At 37.2% G+C, this 18,089-nt stretch overlaps 1 protein-coding gene across 1 annotated transcript; it reads left to right on the plus strand.

The window, feature by feature from the left end:
* The first annotated feature begins 14,250 nt into the window (after window positions 1-14,250).
* LOC107743733 (G-protein coupled receptor 4-like) lies at window positions 14,251-16,323 on the plus strand. Its single transcript, XM_016557125.1, has one exon. It carries the CDS (start codon window positions 14,554-14,556, stop codon window positions 15,646-15,648), a length of 1,095 nt encoding a protein of 364 aa, XP_016412611.1. The 5' UTR covers window positions 14,251-14,553; the 3' UTR covers window positions 15,649-16,323.
* Window positions 16,324-18,089: the final 1,766 nt, after the last annotated feature.

Raw genomic sequence — 18,089 nt, forward strand, 5'->3', positions numbered from 1 at the left:
ATCATATTTTGTGAAGCTATTTCCTAAATACATTTTGGTGTGAAATTCAAATTTCTTCTCCCTGAAACCAGTGTCCAGGTATTTCATATGGATTGTTTTAGTCACATTTTACATATTTTGTGAAGCTATTTCCTAAATGGGTTGTTGACATAGCCTACCTATATACCGTACATGTGTCCTATGGTGTAACAGCAAAATTTAGAAAACAATAATTAATCATTATTAATAATTAATTTCTTGTTAATAATTGTTAATAATATACAAATAGCATAAGAGAGATTTTTCTTCATTGTTAGTTTTTTTTTTCTAAATTTTTGCTGTCACACCATAGGACACATTTGGGACATTCTACCAGAAACGTACATTTCCACTTGTAAAAATCTTGGGTGAAAAAAATATCTTATTCTTAAATCTGAACGTTGAGTCATATGGAGGACATATTAATCTATATGAAACACATATCGTGCCATCTCAGCATGTTTTTATGATTGAAATAAATACATTTTTATACGCATTTCACCCTTAAAATGTCAGGCCCTGTCACAGACAAATTTGTATATGTTAGAATGGTTTCCTAATGAATTTATTTGATACAAATAGCATTTTCTTATTGGTCACATGTCCCTGATTGTATCTAACATGGTTTTGTAATTTCTATAAGGAATATAAGCAACTTTTCGGTCAACTGTAGAACACAAAATCACAGAATACCCCGCCAGGCACTCATATAGTTGTAAAAAAACTGCCTTTACATACGAGATTTTTTCAAAAACATAGTAGTGGATATATATACTCCAACCTTCATCTACACAGTTACAGAGATTAATTAATCAATATTTCCTCAAATATTACATTTTTATAACATAATTTCCTGTGTGACAGGACTGACCGAGGCGTGACAGGACTGACGGTGCTGTGACAGGACTGATTTTATGGATTTCGTTGATGCAGAAAAAGTTATGCTTTGTGTTCTTTATTTAAGTTTTGATAAGCATTCCTATTTTAAATTATTATTATAATTTTAATGTTAATGTAATATTAGACTATGGTAAAGTTCAGCCAAGGACATATAATAAGGGCCTAATTCATTAGAATATGACTGACAAATTAATAATATATAGATGACAATTACATCTATATATGAAGAGTTTATTTGCAAATACAGATAACTCTAAAATAAAAATTTTCAAAAATCATGTTTTTTATTATGTAATCATGTTTTGATTGTGTTTTATTGTGTTAGTTAGCTGTAATCAAAATAACCCAACTAAAGTTTGATTGAGATTAATTGGAATGCACAATGAAAAAACATGATTTCTTTACGGTATATTTGTCAACTACCCAAATACATTTTGGTGTGGACTCTGTAAAGAAGTGACATCTTGGCAGTAACTGATTTGGATCCATAAAACAAACGATAAACGAAAAAATGAGAATGTTTTGAAACGAAGTTTCATCATATCCAGATGTCAGTCTTGGCAATCCTATCTCGAGCTGCCAGCCAATATTTCAATGGGACGGTCAGTGTTGGATAACGCACGTCACATTTCTCCTCACCTCCGTGAGCTTGCTCACTTTCAGTTTGCGCTTTGCAACTTCGCAAGTGTCTCACGGCTTGTCCGCTGGTGTGATGTGAACTACAGACTATACGGCTGCTTTCATGTAAATTCTGCTCGGTGTTTGCCCGGATCCTCATTCAAATAAGGGGGAAAGGAGAGTTTTGATGGATTTGTCGCTGCGTGTGCGATTTGGAGATACAGAGAACATCACCTCTATCACTGGCAGTATGAATGTCGCTATTACTAAATGACCTGCGGGCACACTATCATGTAAGTGTCATCATATAGTTTTTGCTTTTTTTTTTCTCCTTCGGTTATGTAAGTCTTATGATAAATGTTGATGCTCTATTAGTCCATTAAATCTCGTTTTCTCACAGTGCTTTCATTACTTTTAAAACTAGTGTCACAACTGAACAATTTTGCAACACAATTGTACTTTTGCCTTATTGCCACGTCTTAATATGCTTTCGAGATCTAATATTATGTAATTTAGGCGTGTGATGTATAACAAGACATTATAGGCTGATAATGCATAGACATAATACAAGTTTTTGGGGTCATTCTATGAGGTGCCTTTTTAAGATATGTTGGGGAAATAGCTATGAAACATGGTAATCATTGTTGCCAGTATTACAGTTCATTTAGTCATTACAATCATTGTGAGGTTATGACGCTACATGGTGTTCAGAGTATTAGAAAGAGAACTTAACGCTGCTATTTCTACAAATTTCCACTTTTGGTAAGCACATTTTTACAGTACAAAATCATCATAATGGTGTTGATTATTTAAGATTGTACCTCACTGACAAACCTAACAAAATATACAATAAAGCAATAAAAAGTACCACAAAAAAGACATCTTTGTCTTTTTAATAGAATATTATGTCCATATGAATCTAAATCATATATAGTATATCTTTCATTTCAGTTTTTCAGTGTGCAGTGCAGCATAGAGGATTTGGAAACTCAAGACTGTGACAGGCAAAAAAGCATCAAGTGTCTAAAATAACACACAGTAAAAGTAGGTTTCAGCTTTTCATTGTTAAATGTCATTATTTGCACATGTATTCAAGACGGACACAAAATAAACCCTTGACTTTATGTTTATGTTGGCTACATAGAACATACTGCTCACTTAGGAAACTGCATTTCAAATGTTTTAATGAGCCATAATGTTAACCTTTTCAATTAGGCATAATTGTAAAGGACAACAGTCCCTCTGTAGTTATAATAGCTTATGTATTAATGCATTTAGTTTGATGCTCGAGTGTTTTTTCCACTGAATTCCTCTGTTGAACACATGTGGGTTATAGTGGGTACAACTTGATTTAACAAGCAATTTAACAAGGGCCTTTGGCAGTGTTTGCATTGTGTATAATACAATATATTTTCTCTCATATTTGTCATATAAAAGAATCAGTGACTACATATCCATTTTTGGCAGTGAATGACAAAAATATATGAAAACCGATATCGCAGTAGTTGCATTTCATATTTCATTTTAGCTCAATAGCTGTTATATGTAACACAATATGAATCCAATACAGTTGAGATGTGTGTATTCTCCTCTCCTCCTTGCCGTAATTTGTGGCTGATTAGTTTCTTGCAGCATCTCCAGCATGTGGTTGATCTTTTAGAGGCAAAAGGCAGTGTGGCACGTGAAACGCTTTTCTGGAATGTTCCCTTGTGCCTTGGCCGATATGGCATCTCCCTCTTGGTTTTGTTAGGAAACAAGTGCAACATTTAATCATTCCTTTTGAGCAAACAGTAATTGCTCTCTTGGGGATGTGAGATAAGAACTAACATTAAAAACATGACTAGAAGAGAAGAGTAATCTTCCCGTGAACCAATGAGGTGTCTGCTCCAGTGCCACCCGCCTGAGCTAATAAGGGTGTTTTGAGAGGGTAATGTCTGGTTTGAGCACCAGATTGTATGAGAGAAGCTATAACCCAGTGGCATGGTGGCCTCACAAGTGGCTGTTTTCAAACTTACTAATGAACTCATAGCATTTAAGTGTATAATTAAATATGTGGAGTAATTTGTAGTTTGAAACACCTACAGTAGGAGCAGATTTTATTGTGCCAACGGTTCACAGCAAAGGTTGAATTTAATGGCTACTGAAGCTATTTGCGGTCAGTCTTTTTACCTTAAATGCAGTGGAGTTTTATGGCAACAGCACAGGCCTCTAGATGTATCACTGAGTTCTGTTGAATGGTTTGATCTGGTCAGCAACCTGACACTGACTTCAGCAGAAACATCCCATATATCAAGCTATATCATATTACGCCATCAGACATATGCTTATCTTGCATACCCATCTCACGCACTGGAGGCTCGAAGTGGATCATGATTAACACGGCTGAATTTTGAATGGCTGGATCAGCAGAACCCTGTGTAAACATTCCCACCATGTCAAGTGTGTTATGTAAAAAGTAAAAACACCAGCAGTCCACCAGGTCTCCAATGAAGCACATTGTTGTTTGTCTCTCTCCACTTTAGATGGTGTAACTCAACACGTTCTGTATTGGCTGGTAATCTCCAGCCCCTTGTGGTCCTCTGGACAAAAGTAGAAGCTTTTAGTGAAGCTATTGGTGTTCTCACTTGTGGCAGTATTGACGTGCGAGAATAAAATACGGAGGTTAGGTCATCGCCGACAATTTAGATGGCTCAGAGCGAAGCGTTTAAAACCTTTCCTTAGGCTCTTACATATACAGCTTTTAACAGGTTTTCATCGATAGTAGAAAAGAAAATGTTGAGGAATGCAGTAGGTGATTGAAGATATCTAGAGATAAGCCTCTAAAACTATATGTGTTGATCAGAATTTTGAAACAAGCACGCGCTTTGCATGTGCTTTTTTCGTGTAGTGTGGGCTCAGAAGTTGTTTGGACCATTTTTCCTTGACAGGCAAAGGTCCTGTTAATTATTGTCAAGTTAATGGTTATTATCAGCATTGTTATCAACAAGGACTATTGAAGGACCTATTAAGCTTATTATTAGACTTTTGTTAGAAGATAAAGGATAAAGTGTGTCATTACGTTTTGGTGTGACTCGATCTACAAGCTTTCTATCAATATTAAGCTGCACTCTTAAAAATGAAGGTTCTTTATTGGCATTTATGGTTCCATGAAGAATCTTTAACATCCACAAAAGGTTCTTTAAAGTGGAAGAAGTTTCTTCAGATTATTAATGTTCTTCACACTAATGGTGTGGTCACATTAGCAAAATTTTGTGGGCAAAAAAGGTCAATCTATTATCAATATTGCAACGAAGTTTGAGCGGTTCTTCAGGCATAGTAACTTTCAAAGCAAAATTTCAAAGCTTTCTGTTGTTCAACACTGCAAATTCAGGAACATGAAACCTTACACAAAATAACTCCTGCTTGCGCGGATTCCTATTAAAATGACTGGATTTCATCCACAAAACTTCACAGAGGAACAGTAAATGTGAACGCACCTTACAAATGGTTGTTTTAGGAAGTTCTTTGGAGAAACCAGAATGGTTCTTATATGGATTCACTGCAAACCCCTGAACCTTGCTTTTTTAGAGTGTAGAAAAGCAGAAAGGCAATCACAAACATTTCTGGTTATGCACAAATTACCTTTTTGCCTTACTTGCCTTACTGACTTAATGACAGTAAACATTCTATCAGTTATGGGCTTCACTTGAATACACATTTGTGGGAATGGGAGTCTTCTCGTGGTTCTTCTTTCTTTCATAATGGTTTTCAACTCTTTACCCTGTCCTGACCCTGCTAAACTATTTGGCCACTTCAATGTCACATAAACTAATCCTTCTGCGCTTTGAAGTTTTTCTCAGCATGACACCGCATCTAGTTTCCTTTTAAACATTGCTCTGGTTTTTTGCTAAGCAGGTGCCAGCAATTTCCCCTTCTGTGCTACATTGCTGCCAAGTTACAGCCTGTCAACACAATCGCAGATGAAACAGAACAATAGCAGAAGTGGACCAGATGCACCAGATGAGATGTGGAGGTGTTTCCTCTGAGCTTTATCAAAAAACAGCATGAAGCCGGCCGAGTGAGCTTGAAGTGAGATTCGTGTTAGACTCTCTCTCGCTCTGTCTCTCCCCGTTTCTGTCTTCAGAAAACATATCATCATGCTGATACCTGTTCTAATTGTGATTCGGGGTAAAGGTGATTAGCATTTGTGACCGTGCCTAAAGCAGCCGGCCAGTTTAAGCCAAATTAAACCTCACCAATAAAACCCTTGACTGGGGACTTGAGTGGAAAATGTGGCACTTTTATTGAAGTCATTAATTCGCCTTTGCAGGATGCCTGCCCTGGTCTCTGTAGAGACACATGGCCGCCTCTCCACTGGAGCATAAAACACAGTTAGGAAAGGATTAAATACCTGCCCTGGATCAATACCAAGGGAGACAGGCAGTTCTTACTCAGCTCACCTGCCATGGTCAGTCTGCTATGTGAACGTGGTGTACTGATATAATGGACCGTTCCTTGTAAAGCACATTGCTCCTCTCAGAAACTTTTATCTGAGAATAAATAAAAGGACCAATGCTTAGAAGACTCTGTTAAGTAGCGCTTCATTTAACAGTTTTACTAGTGATTCAATTTGACAAATTAAGATTGTATGCCAGTTTAAATAATACGGATGAAAAACCCGACACTCTCACAATGAAGCCCATAACTTAAGTTTATTATCATTGTGACCACAAGCACAGAGGTGTCATTTGTGTGTAATGCAGAGGTTAAGAAGTTTCATTTCGTGTATCTCTAAATGTTTGTATTTGCTTTTGTGCATGTGTGTGTGTAAGTGTGTGTCTGCATAAGAAATAGACATATCAGGAAGTCAGTTGGTTTTTTTTTTCTTCGCTTATGTAATGTATAGCTTACACAACGAGATATGGGGTTATAAATAAGTGAAAGCGTTCACCCACAAAAAGAGATATTCTGTACAATATCCAGACTTATCTTTTACATACACAGCTGTTCAAAAGTTTAGGTTCAGTAAATGTTTTTAGCAAAGACACATTAAAAGTGACAGGAAACAGTTTTAATAAATGTTCAAGTAATTCAAATAAATTTTGTTCTTCCGAACTTTCTATTCATCAAAGAAACCTGAAAAAATGTATGACAGTTTACACAAAAATATAAAGCAGCTCAACTGTTTTCAGCATTGATAATTATAAGCATCAATTCAGCATATTAAATGATTTCTGAAGCATCATGTGACACTGAAGACTGGAATAAATAACATTTTCATGTATTTAAATAAAGAAAAAATACTTTAAATTGTAATAATATTTCACAATCTTACTGCATTTTTGATCAAATAAATGCAGCCTTGGTGAGCGTAACAGACTTCTTTCAAAAACATTAAAATCTTACAGACCCCAATCTTTTGTGTACAACAGAAACTTGAAAAGATCATAAAACTACCATAAAAGTAACCCATATGTCCTGTGTTGTATGTTTTAAGTAATTTGAAGCTACTTTGCACAAGGAAAAGTCATGAGCATAAAGTAAAGGTTGTTTGCTGAAAATCTTACCCTCTACAGCAGCACTAAAATATCACTCTCGTTTGCACATTTTCAAACGTGATGAGACACATGAGATCTATTTATGTTTGAATACATGCAAACACAAGTGACATTTGAGAGCTATGGCGGAAAGAACGCTGATTTTTTTATCTGTTTCTCTCATAATGCATATATATCATAATGGCTTCAGAAGACCTAAATAGTGCATGACTACTATAAACCACTTTTATGGTGTCCTTTTTGGAGCTTGACAGTTCCTGGTCAGTGCGTGCTTTCCGCTTTTGTTTCATTGTTGTAGGCAAACCGTTCCTTTAATAGCAGTTACAGTAACACGCTTACAATAGATATATAGCGAGCCAACATTCCAGACAGTTTAAAAGTTGAAGTGGGACTACTTTTCTAGGTGCATGAACTCTGAGTTTAAGAATTTAAGCTGACGAGCTTGATTTGTCTGTCTAGTTGTGCATCTGTAAACAATAAACACCATTGTGAATTCGAATCATTTTCAATCTGTCTAATGCAGAATGGCATCATCAGTGGGCACCGACATGGTGCGGTGAATGATCTGCTTATGCCCTCAGATAGACAGCATGGGTTTGTGTCCTGCCTAGCTACCTGCTTATTCATCATGCTGAGCAGTTTGGAGCCCAATTGAATTAGTTCCCTTTCAGTTGCCCAATGTTCTCATGTTAAAAGCCTCTGCTGTTTGAACAGCCAGGTGCGTCCTGGCAGTAAAAAAAAGTTTAGTTAGGCTTCTTGCACCACTACCATCATACTGAAGTCGACATGTCACACTTAAAGGAGCCAGGATTCAAAGACCATAATATTCATCATTGGTGATGACACATTCATCAGCTCTTTTGTACTGTTGGCTAATACAGACCGCAAGACCAGAATGCTGTAAGTCTGTAATTACAATTATCTTTGAATGATTGTGTTTTTTCCACTAAACATCACTCTAGGACAGGAAAGACTGCTGGAGGAAGAATATGTCTTGATAACATCAAGAATATATTCATGTGTTCTATTCTGTATTAATCGTTAAATATAACTCTGACATGATCTGTTTTGCAATAGCTGATTTTTTGTATGTGTGTGTGTGTGTGTGTTATTCGATTATAAAGTGGACTGGCAGACCAGCACAAACAGTCCCTGTGTCTTTTGTTATTTGTGTCATAACATGTACAACGGTTATGGCTTTTGTAGTTTCATAGTTAGTATATTAGGAAATACGTAACAGGTGCCAAACCAGATCTGCATGGTGTTACATAATTTCAGAATGGAAAGCTGTATTTCGAAAGCTTGAATGAGAAAAGATTACATGACAGAAAACCTGCTGACATCTTGTAATGTATCATAAAAATGACATCTTTTTATCAGCATTTTAGATTATAATATATATGAATATATAAGGGAAAGCTCATGTAAATTTTAACAAATCATATACAAATAACATAGAGTTACTAAATGGTTAACTGGTTCTTAGAAGTTACATTGTTGCTGTTTCTTTGAAATGTATCAGTGTTAAAAAGGCTGAAGAAATTGGTTGGATACCAGCAGGGAAAGGTGTCAAATCTCACCAGTCAACAATCTAGAAAAAGCAGTTAACCACAGGACTTGACCTCCCCTTTGCCATATTCTCCAGGGCAAGGCATGAACCTGATATGAGTGCGGTGAATGCAGTAGCTTTAGCATAGAACAGGACAAATGTGCTTCTTTTTCTGATTTTTCCACATATTTATTATATATTTGATCAAAATAGGGGTTTTAATGGTTGACGCCAAAACAGTATCTAGAACCTTGTAAATACGCTGCTGTATGTCATACAGTCTAACGACAGCAAATGTGATGCACACATATTGGAGAAATTAGCACTTACTCTATATTTATTCAAAATTCACAAACAATTTGAAAACAGAAATTGATATTTTTTCATTGAAAATGCAATGAGAATTGTTCTCACCTGCATTTCTTGATTTGCAGTTAGTGTTTTTTCTCTCATATAATTACTATGGTAAAACAACCTGTTAGGCTTCTGTGTGTAGCTTTTGTGTGTGACAACTGGAGAGGACTTCTAAGATTTAATAGGATGACTTTTCATGGAAAGAAATGCTTTCTAAGAGCTGCTCTTGATGGAGCTCTTGCTGCTGGGCGATTTCAGGAACCATTTTGAATCACTCAGCCTGCTGCAGAACTTTCCACTTTCCTATAAAGAGTACAGGTTATTTTCAGGCGTTTCTTTGTGCCACAGCTGTAAAAACCTTATCAAACAGAAATGATTGGAAATGATGAAAAATATATATTTAGATTTGCATCATTGTGTGTTTTTAAACATGTCTACATCTGTTGTCACCTTTGATATGGGCTTCATATAGTAAGGTTTTATCTAGTTTTCGATCTAGCTGTCCTTTTGTCCTTCCCGTGGACATTTTAATAAACCTTGTTTGACTCCAGTGTCTGTTGAACGTCCAGGAGTTTTGCCAGGCCGGGCTGTTGTATCATTGATCTGATCTCCCACTAATGAGTGAATAAATGAATAATCAGATGTTTCTATTTTAGATTCAGCCTTTTTTCTGGATGCCCCCCTCTCGCTCCGTCTTTCTCCTCCTCTCTCTTCACGTCTCTCTCCAGCTCTTTCATTAAGAAATAGCGGAAAGACTCGTCTCTCGGCACCTCCTGATTGGAAATCTGCCGGCTCCTCTTTTCAAATACGAACTGTATTTGTTATTGTGAGGGTGCTGTGATAACATTAAGGTCCTTCCCATCAGACCAGAAAGGAGGGAGGTTCAAGGCAGAGAGCGTCTTGTTAAGGCCATCATGTTTAAGGCCTAAATAATCACTCTTAGCTAAAAAATGCAAGTCTTTACCTCATTATGTATGCAACAGTTTGTTTTAGAAGGTATTTCCGCATTCACATTGTTGTACGCATGCATGTAACTTTGCAGAAACCTTCAGTTCGTTCTTCAAACTGGACAATAACAACATTTGTCATTTCATGACAGAGCCAGTGCCTTGGGAGATCAGGTCATTCAGGGGTCAAGTGTCCAGCCTTCCTTTTCCTATTAATTTTCCCTGCACGTACCATGTGTTGTCACACAAGAAAGTGTGTTTCACACAACAAATCGAAAACTACATCCACAGGAGAGGGTAAAAAAAAACGGACATTTGAGCCTTAGGAATAAGGCTGATTTGATTGAGATAATTACCGTATTCAGACGCACTTGAAATTGAACCTAATTAAACAGGCTTCCTCGGAACGTGATAACATTTCGCAGGAGTCGATTATCATTTATTTGTATGTACGCAGCAAAACCACGTTATCCTGTCTGGCCTTTATGATAGATTTTTTTAAATAGCAATAGTTATTGAATGCCCGCCACTAAACGTTGCTTACGCAACATGCTGTACCCTTGGGCAGTTTGTCCTAATAGATCAGAACTTGTTGCCATTAAATAAGTTCTGTATGTTCTGTATTTTTGACATTATTGCTTAATCTTAAGCTTTTGGGTATTTTGAGCTAATATTAGGACTATATTCTGGTCTTGAAATCAGGCAAGTGTTCATTACTTAAAGGGGTCATAGGATGCTACATGCACTTTTACAAGTTGTTTGAACTGAAATGTGTGTTGGCAGAGTGTGTACACAACCACCCTACTGTGGTAATAATCCCCACAGTCTGTTTGGAACTTTTGTGTTTCGTAGAAAAAAAAGAAAATACAGAGGTTTTCAGCACAACATGAGGTTAGTAAATGATGACAGAATTTCCATATTTCGTGAAATAATATGATTATTTCATAAGTGTGTAGTGCTGACAGTTAGCAAAAATAGCATACATTTTACTAGCATTAGAGGAATAGATCCCATGTTAAGCACATGTCCTTTAAGTCTGAGTTTGTTAAACTTAAACCCACCGTTACAGCCATAAACACATTTAACTAAGTAACCTTAGGAGAGCCAAGAATTTGAGATCTTTGAAAACTGAGTACCAGAAATGACTTGATAACAAAATACTTGAAATGATAAATTGTGTGTGAGCTTTAGCTGCAAGCCATGGCCATTGTGTTACGACGGGAGCTTATTTACTCTGGTGATCTGTCAAACATGCAACAGGTTTCAGGTTAATGTGCTATTAGAATGCTTCCATTTCGTTAATGAAGAATGCAGAGTTTCACGACTGTTTTTGTGCCACCACAAATCAAAGAGTGAAACAAAATGCACATTAGTACCGGTTGTCATTACTTATAAGGTGTAGGCTCATTTTAACACCTCTAATTGGCCACTACGCATTGACAAACTAAAATGAAATGCTGTAATCGACACTTTGTCCCGGTAACTTAATTGTGGCAGCTGTAATTGCAATCTTGATATTCAGTTATTTTTGCAGCTGTAAAGTTTGTTTTTTCAGTTCTGTTGAGCAGTCGTCTTCTGAGATATGTGTTTTTGATGACTTTGTGACACATCTCTATTTCTAGTCTCATTAGGGACTATAGAGAATAATTTCTTTGTACTCCAAAGTGTCAATATTGGAGACGAGCGTGATGGTATCACTGACCACTGCTGCAACACAGGTGTCCCTGATTATTCATAGCCTCATTTCCAGGGTTATGGGAAATAGGGTCTGACGTCTGAGTGCTTTGTTCTTCATTTCCACCTGTCTATAGAGGGAAAATGAGAGTAACAGGTCTGTATTTTGTGCTTTATGTTACCACACTGATCATGGACAAAGGCCAGCTGTATTTGTTTACACTGCACTAAAAGATCTTCTCCTTTTGTGTAATGCAAACTTTGATATGATCAAAAGTTGTAAATGCACACAAACTCCGTATTTTAATCTGAGATATCTTATATCATCACTGCCAGTTATTCTCTGCACACTTATCGCCCAACCCAAATGAAAATGAAGTCGGGTTGACAACTTTCCAGTGGCTTGCATTCCATCATCTTTAAGTATTTTTTTACCATGTGGTGCTTTGCGCTTTTCTCTATTAAAGGATACATTGTTATCTGCCACTATGAGATATTGATATTGGAGCAGAATGACAGATTGGATTAGGCCAGTGATTTTTAGGCCTCTGTTGGCATATCGGTCACTGTTACTGGCCCCAGGCAGGGCAGCGGACCTTTGCTGTTATCTCATGTTTCCTGATTGAAAAGCATCAAGCTCACAAGCAATATCTTAAGACTGGTGACACACTAGGGAAGTTATTTGTCATTCCAATAACTGATCTGTTTGGTTTAGTCTTAGACCTTTCATAGTGACAAATATGCTGTAATATGCAAATCGCGTCTTCCACGCAAGTTGAAAAATGTCAACTCTGGCGGAAATTTGCATGATGTGTTGTGGCGCAAGCCATTCAGTGAAGAGCTTGTTTTTACTCACGCAAGTGACACGAATATCATCCCGCAAGTAATCTAGAGCGAGTCAATCAATGAGAATATGCTCTTCGCTTTTGGCATGCATATGAGTTCAAGTTGTCATCATGGCCCAGCCCTGCTAAAAATAAATAAATAATAAAAAAAGACTAAACCCGGCCTAAGCTGGTTGGCTGGTCTTAGCTGGTTTAAGATGGAGGTATAGCTGGTTTTAGCTGGTCTCCCAGCCTGACCAAGCTGGTTTTAGCTGGTTGGTCAGTTGGTCTTCCAGTCTGACCAGCTAAAGAAGTAGTCAAAACCCCTCTAAAATCAGCCTGTTGACCAGCTATGACCAGGCTGGACAACCAGCTAAAACCAGCTAACCAGCTGGGGGTGTTTTTTTTCAACAGGGAGTCTGTACATTAAAAATGTACAATTTCTGAAGTTATTCTGAAACGTAAAAGGTTCCAGTAGGATAAGTTTCAGAGCAAACATTTTAGTTCAGAGAATGAACTGATCTGGTTTATGGTTTTTGGATGTTGTCCATTATCCCCAGAGTCTGAATCACATTGAGTAATTTCTCCACATTGTTCAGTTATTTCCTTTGAGTCTGAAGTTTAAATTACACTTACTTACTTTGAAGTTATAAAATTAATTACATTTAGGAGAAAAAAAATACAATTACACAAGAAGTAAAATATTATGATTTTTACTTAGTGCATGTTTGAAATAATGTTGTGCTTTTTTTTTTTTTTTTTGTGATTTTGTTTTTACGTATGGATGCTAAGGTTTGCACATGCACTGGCACCCAGTTGGTTTGCACACTAGCATATCCCATTTATCTCTTCTGCACAGTCACAGTTTCTCTATGAATCTATAAACAAACTGAAGCAAATGACAAGCTTGGTATCACTCCAGACACTGTGGGTGTGCCACATCACTATGGTTAAATAACAACACCTTTTACAAAAAGGCTGCTTGTTTTCCTTAATGAGTGTGCACGAACTGCACATGTGACAAATGATGGAAGTAAAAGCGGAAAGAATTAGTATTATTATTGCTTTGTTTTACTGAAAATTATTTTCAATAATTAAAAAAACTAACCATAAAATTATACAGTTCAAATGAGACATTGTAAATTGTTAAATTATTAAATAAATATAAATTAAATTAATAAAATAATACATTTTTGTGTTAGTTGATCCTTATTGTTTAAGGAATACTGTATGAATCTGAAAGGTTTTATAAAAGTGGCTTGCATGTGCAAGGAGCATGTAGGTCACCTGCCAAGTCATAATGTTCTGCTCTGTTTGTTATATCATATTTCCTCATTCTAGAAGGTACATATAATCTGCTTGATCTAAGGAGAAAAAATACCTCCTTCATACCAAGATCTGCGCAAACGTCTGTTCAGAAAGAAACTTCCTCCTAGAGATTCTGTACCAGCAGATACAAACCTTGGAGAACAACATGGAGATTTGTAATGAATGTTAATTCAGTTGACTCCAAACAAACATGCTAATGCGAGGATGACCAAGGTTAGGGGTGGGAATAGGAAAACATACACTCAATGTATCATAGTGCAAATCTAATCTAACAAATACACAGCACTGCTCTGAAAACCACATTTCTCAACAATAATAAAAATCGCAAAATTGCAGTGATCGTAAATAATGAATCATGTGACTCACATAATTGTTTTTTTTCCTATTTTGCAGATGGATGTTGTGGGACACACCAAAGACGATTAGACATTGGGCGACCTTCAGAGATGGTGGAAGTGGCTGTTTCATACTGCTAAAATAAACCTTGACCCACCTGAAACCACTCCATGGTGATCGTTTTACGAGGATTAATGGCATGTTCTCTTGTGGGCACGTCTTTGACCTCTGAGCTCTCCTAGAGGTTAAAACACTAGCCATGAAATGTGGTAGAGACATGTGACACATCAGGCCCACCATGCTAGACCGTAGTGGGCAACAGTGTTACAGTCACAATACAATACATGAAAGCTAAAAGGAAACCTCTTGACTTTCTAGTCTTAGTTTTAAACATGGCTTGAGTTGGGACTGTAGAAGCCTCAGCCAATTTCGATGATTATAGAAGTCTCTGAGGAAGCGAAGAGACCATGTGTAACATCTCAACCTCGTGCAATGTTGACTCGAACATAGACCAGTTCTTCCAGCCGGCGCTGTATATTATCGTCATCGTCCTTGGGTTCCCCACCAACTGCATGGCCCTGTGGGCCGCGTACATGCAGGTCAGACAGAAGAACGAGTTGGGGGTCTACTTGATGAACCTCTCGGTGGCTGACCTCTTGTATATAGCCACTTTGCCGCTTTGGATCGACTATTTCGTCCACCATGACAACTGGATCCACGGTCAAGTGTCCTGCAAGCTGTTTGGTTTCATCTTTTACACCAACATCTACGTCAGCATCGCCTTCCTCTGCTGCATATCTGTGGATCGTTACTTGGCAGTGGCTCATCCCCTGAAATTCGGTAAAGTCCGCAGGGTCAAAACAGCCTTGCTGGTCAGCGTTGTTGTGTGGGTAACAGAAATAGTGGCCAACTCTGCGCCTCTCTTCCACGATGAGCTTTTCAAGGACCGCTTCAACCACACCTTCTGCTTCGAGAAGTATCCCATGCAGGATTGGGTGGCCGGGATGAACCTTTACCGCACTTTTCTCGGTTTCTTGGCGCCTTGGGGAGTGATGTTGGCTGCATACAGAGGCATCCTGAGAGCCGTGCGCAGTAACGTCTCCACTGAGCGCCAAGAGAAGGCCAAAATCAAGAGGCTGGCCCTCAGTTTGATCCTCATCGTCCTCCTCTGCTTCGCTCCCTATCACGTCCTCCTGTTGTGGCGTAGCGTGCTCTTCCTTAGCAACCCCTGCGATTGCGGTGCTGAGGAGAACTTGTTTGGTGCTTATCATGTGACTCTAGCACTCACCAGCCTCAACTGCGTGGCGGACCCCATCCTCTACTGCTTTGTCAACGAAGGGGCCCGTCATGACGTGGGCCGGGCCCTGGCCACTCTCTTCGGTCTCTTCCAACGGGGCCAAAGCCCAGAGGCACTCATGGGAGCGTCCATCACCGTTGAGACGCCTCTGGCTATGAAGAAGCCCGATTTCTACAGTGAGGTCAAAACGAATGCTTATAAAACTGACATTGAAGTGCTCAAAGACGAGTGCCTTCAAATGACCATTCTCAGTGTTAAAAAGTGAAGTTAAATGTCGATGTGACATACAGCGGCCCCATAAAGTGTGTGGACACTTACGTGCACACTTAAAACTGAATTTTTATTGAAATTAGCAAAATATTAAACCAAGTGGCATCTGCAAATGCTGCTAGAGCTTATCTTAAAAAAACAAACAAACTCCGTTTCTGTGTGCTATTTTGTCAGTGACTTTTAAAGCCCAAAGTATACTTCGGTATTGATGCGAATGCTTACGAACACAGGCCCATAGCATATGCGCATTGTGAAGATTTGTCCTTGTCCAGTATCTACGCTATTTCTCTCGAGAAGTCATGACTGATAAAATTGTCTTTGTACTCATTTAAACTAGAGTTGCGTGTATCTCTTAACCCCTTCACACAAGTAACTGTCAACGAGAGTGTCTGTTGTTGTTGCGGTCTCCAGTAGTTTGTTTTTCTGTTTGTTTCTGCTTTGACTGTTAAACAATGGGCTGGGGCAGTGTCGCCACCTTATGGATAAGCTAATTACTGCAACAACAACAACAAATCGATATGCATGTGCGAGTGTACTGTACATATTATGGTGATGAAGTTTTATATTACGTTGATTTCTAGTAGATGTATGAAGTTCTCCTCACTAACATTTAACAACCAAAAAAGTCAGAATACTTTTTTGCCTAAATTTTTAACAATATTTCTTTTGTTTTACAATTTAAAACCCAACAAACTTGTTTTTTTTTGTTAGTTTTTTTGTTTGAAATCTGTACTTGTGTTATCTGTCTATCTAAAACAATGCCATTTGATTTGATTTTGTTACATAATGCATAAACATTCAGCATTTAAATGCAGCTTAAAGAGATAGTTCACGTAAAAATTTTAATTCTGTCATCATTTACTCATGTCATTCCGAACATTTCTTAATAGAACACAAAAGACGATAATTTTATAATGTCTCTGTGTTTTGTTTTGTTTTTGTCCATAAAATGGAAGTTAATGAGATCAAACAGGGTTATTTTGGACCCCAATGATTTAATTACAAAAACAAAATTTCATGGACTAAATTAAATTTAAACAATTTAAACATTCTGTACTATCTTCTTTTGTGTTCTGTTAAAGAAACACACACACATACAGGTTTGGGACAGCATAATTTGTGATTAAATAATGACAGAATTTTCCACTTTGAGTGAATCCCTTTAAGTGTAATTACTTTGTGGGGCCGCTGTATAAGGTGCACTTTCTGACGATAACTATACCAACACCTATGTGTACCTCAAGTTCTACCTAGAAACACATTTTTATGATAAAATCTTTAACTTGGAGATGAGGATTAATCAATGTCAGCAAAAAGCTGATGTCAAAAATCCCTCTCCTTTTGAATGTTTTATATGTACATGCCTGTCATTTGTGTCGGTTTAGATTTTGTGGGAAATATATACTCTGCTATCCCTATTTTGAAATTATTGCTTGTTTTAAGCAAGCCCAATTATTTATTTCCCTACTGTTGTCACAGTCAACACAAATACCATATGGGCTGTGTCATGTCTTAATATGCATCTTAATACACTGTATAAAGTCTTAACAAGACTCTTTAACAAGAGGAGCGTGTTTCTCTCAGCTGTCTCTTGTTTGACATACTTTCTGTTCGGTGGCCCACAGATACCCAAAATGGAAACTGTTTTCCAAACAATGGGCTTTGCTGTTGTTTACATTTATTTCTTCATTAGTTCTCCAGGTGCCCTATTTCAGACTACCAAACTGTAAGTCCTGAATGTCAGCAGTGAGAAAGTGCAATGTAATGGATTTGCTGTTATGCCAAAATAAAATACATGATGTCGCTCATTCTTCTGTTGTTTAGTTCTCAGCTCTTTTCTTTAGATAGTTCTGATAAATTCTTTATTTGGCAACAGATGTTGTGAAAGGAAGTGATAAAGTGATATGTAAATAAAAAAGTTAATGTTTTATGGCATCATTTGTGATCCCCTTACCAAAAAGAAGTATACTTCAAGTTTACTTTATTAAGTATACTTAAGTAAAGTTCAAGTACATTTTTAAGTATACTTTATGTAGTAAGTATACAAATATCAGTGTACTAGTAGTATACTTGTAAGTGTACTATTTCAATACTCCTTGGGACTAAATTGGCCCACTTTCTAGTATATAAAAATATATTTTTAAGTATACTTTAAGTAGAACAGTAGAAAACTTTGAGTACACAACTAGTTTACATCTATGTTTTTAGTTTGTACTGCAGCTATACTAAAAGTAAACTTATAGGTGTACTGATAGTTTACTAATTAAATACTTGTAACATTTTAGTACACTTTGAAGTATAGTCTCAGTAAACTACTTTTTTAGTAGTTTTATACTGCAAGTATACTTGTAAGTTTTCTTTAAGTGAACTTTACATCATACTTTAAGTATACTACTATGTCCCTATTTAGGTATTAATTTGTATATATTTTGTTAT

This window comes from Sinocyclocheilus rhinocerous, unplaced genomic scaffold (assembly GCF_001515625.1).
Source record: "Sinocyclocheilus rhinocerous isolate Xijiao unplaced genomic scaffold, SAMN03320098_v1.1 scaffold166, whole genome shotgun sequence".
In the NCBI taxonomy this organism is placed as follows: Eukaryota; Metazoa; Chordata; class Actinopteri; order Cypriniformes; family Cyprinidae; genus Sinocyclocheilus; species Sinocyclocheilus rhinocerous.

Bases quoted from the DNA above. Each gene is read 5' to 3' on its own strand.
- LOC107743733 (XM_016557125.1), top strand. From the start codon at position 14,554: ATGTGTAACATCTCAACCTCGTGCAATGTTGACTCGAACATAGACCAG.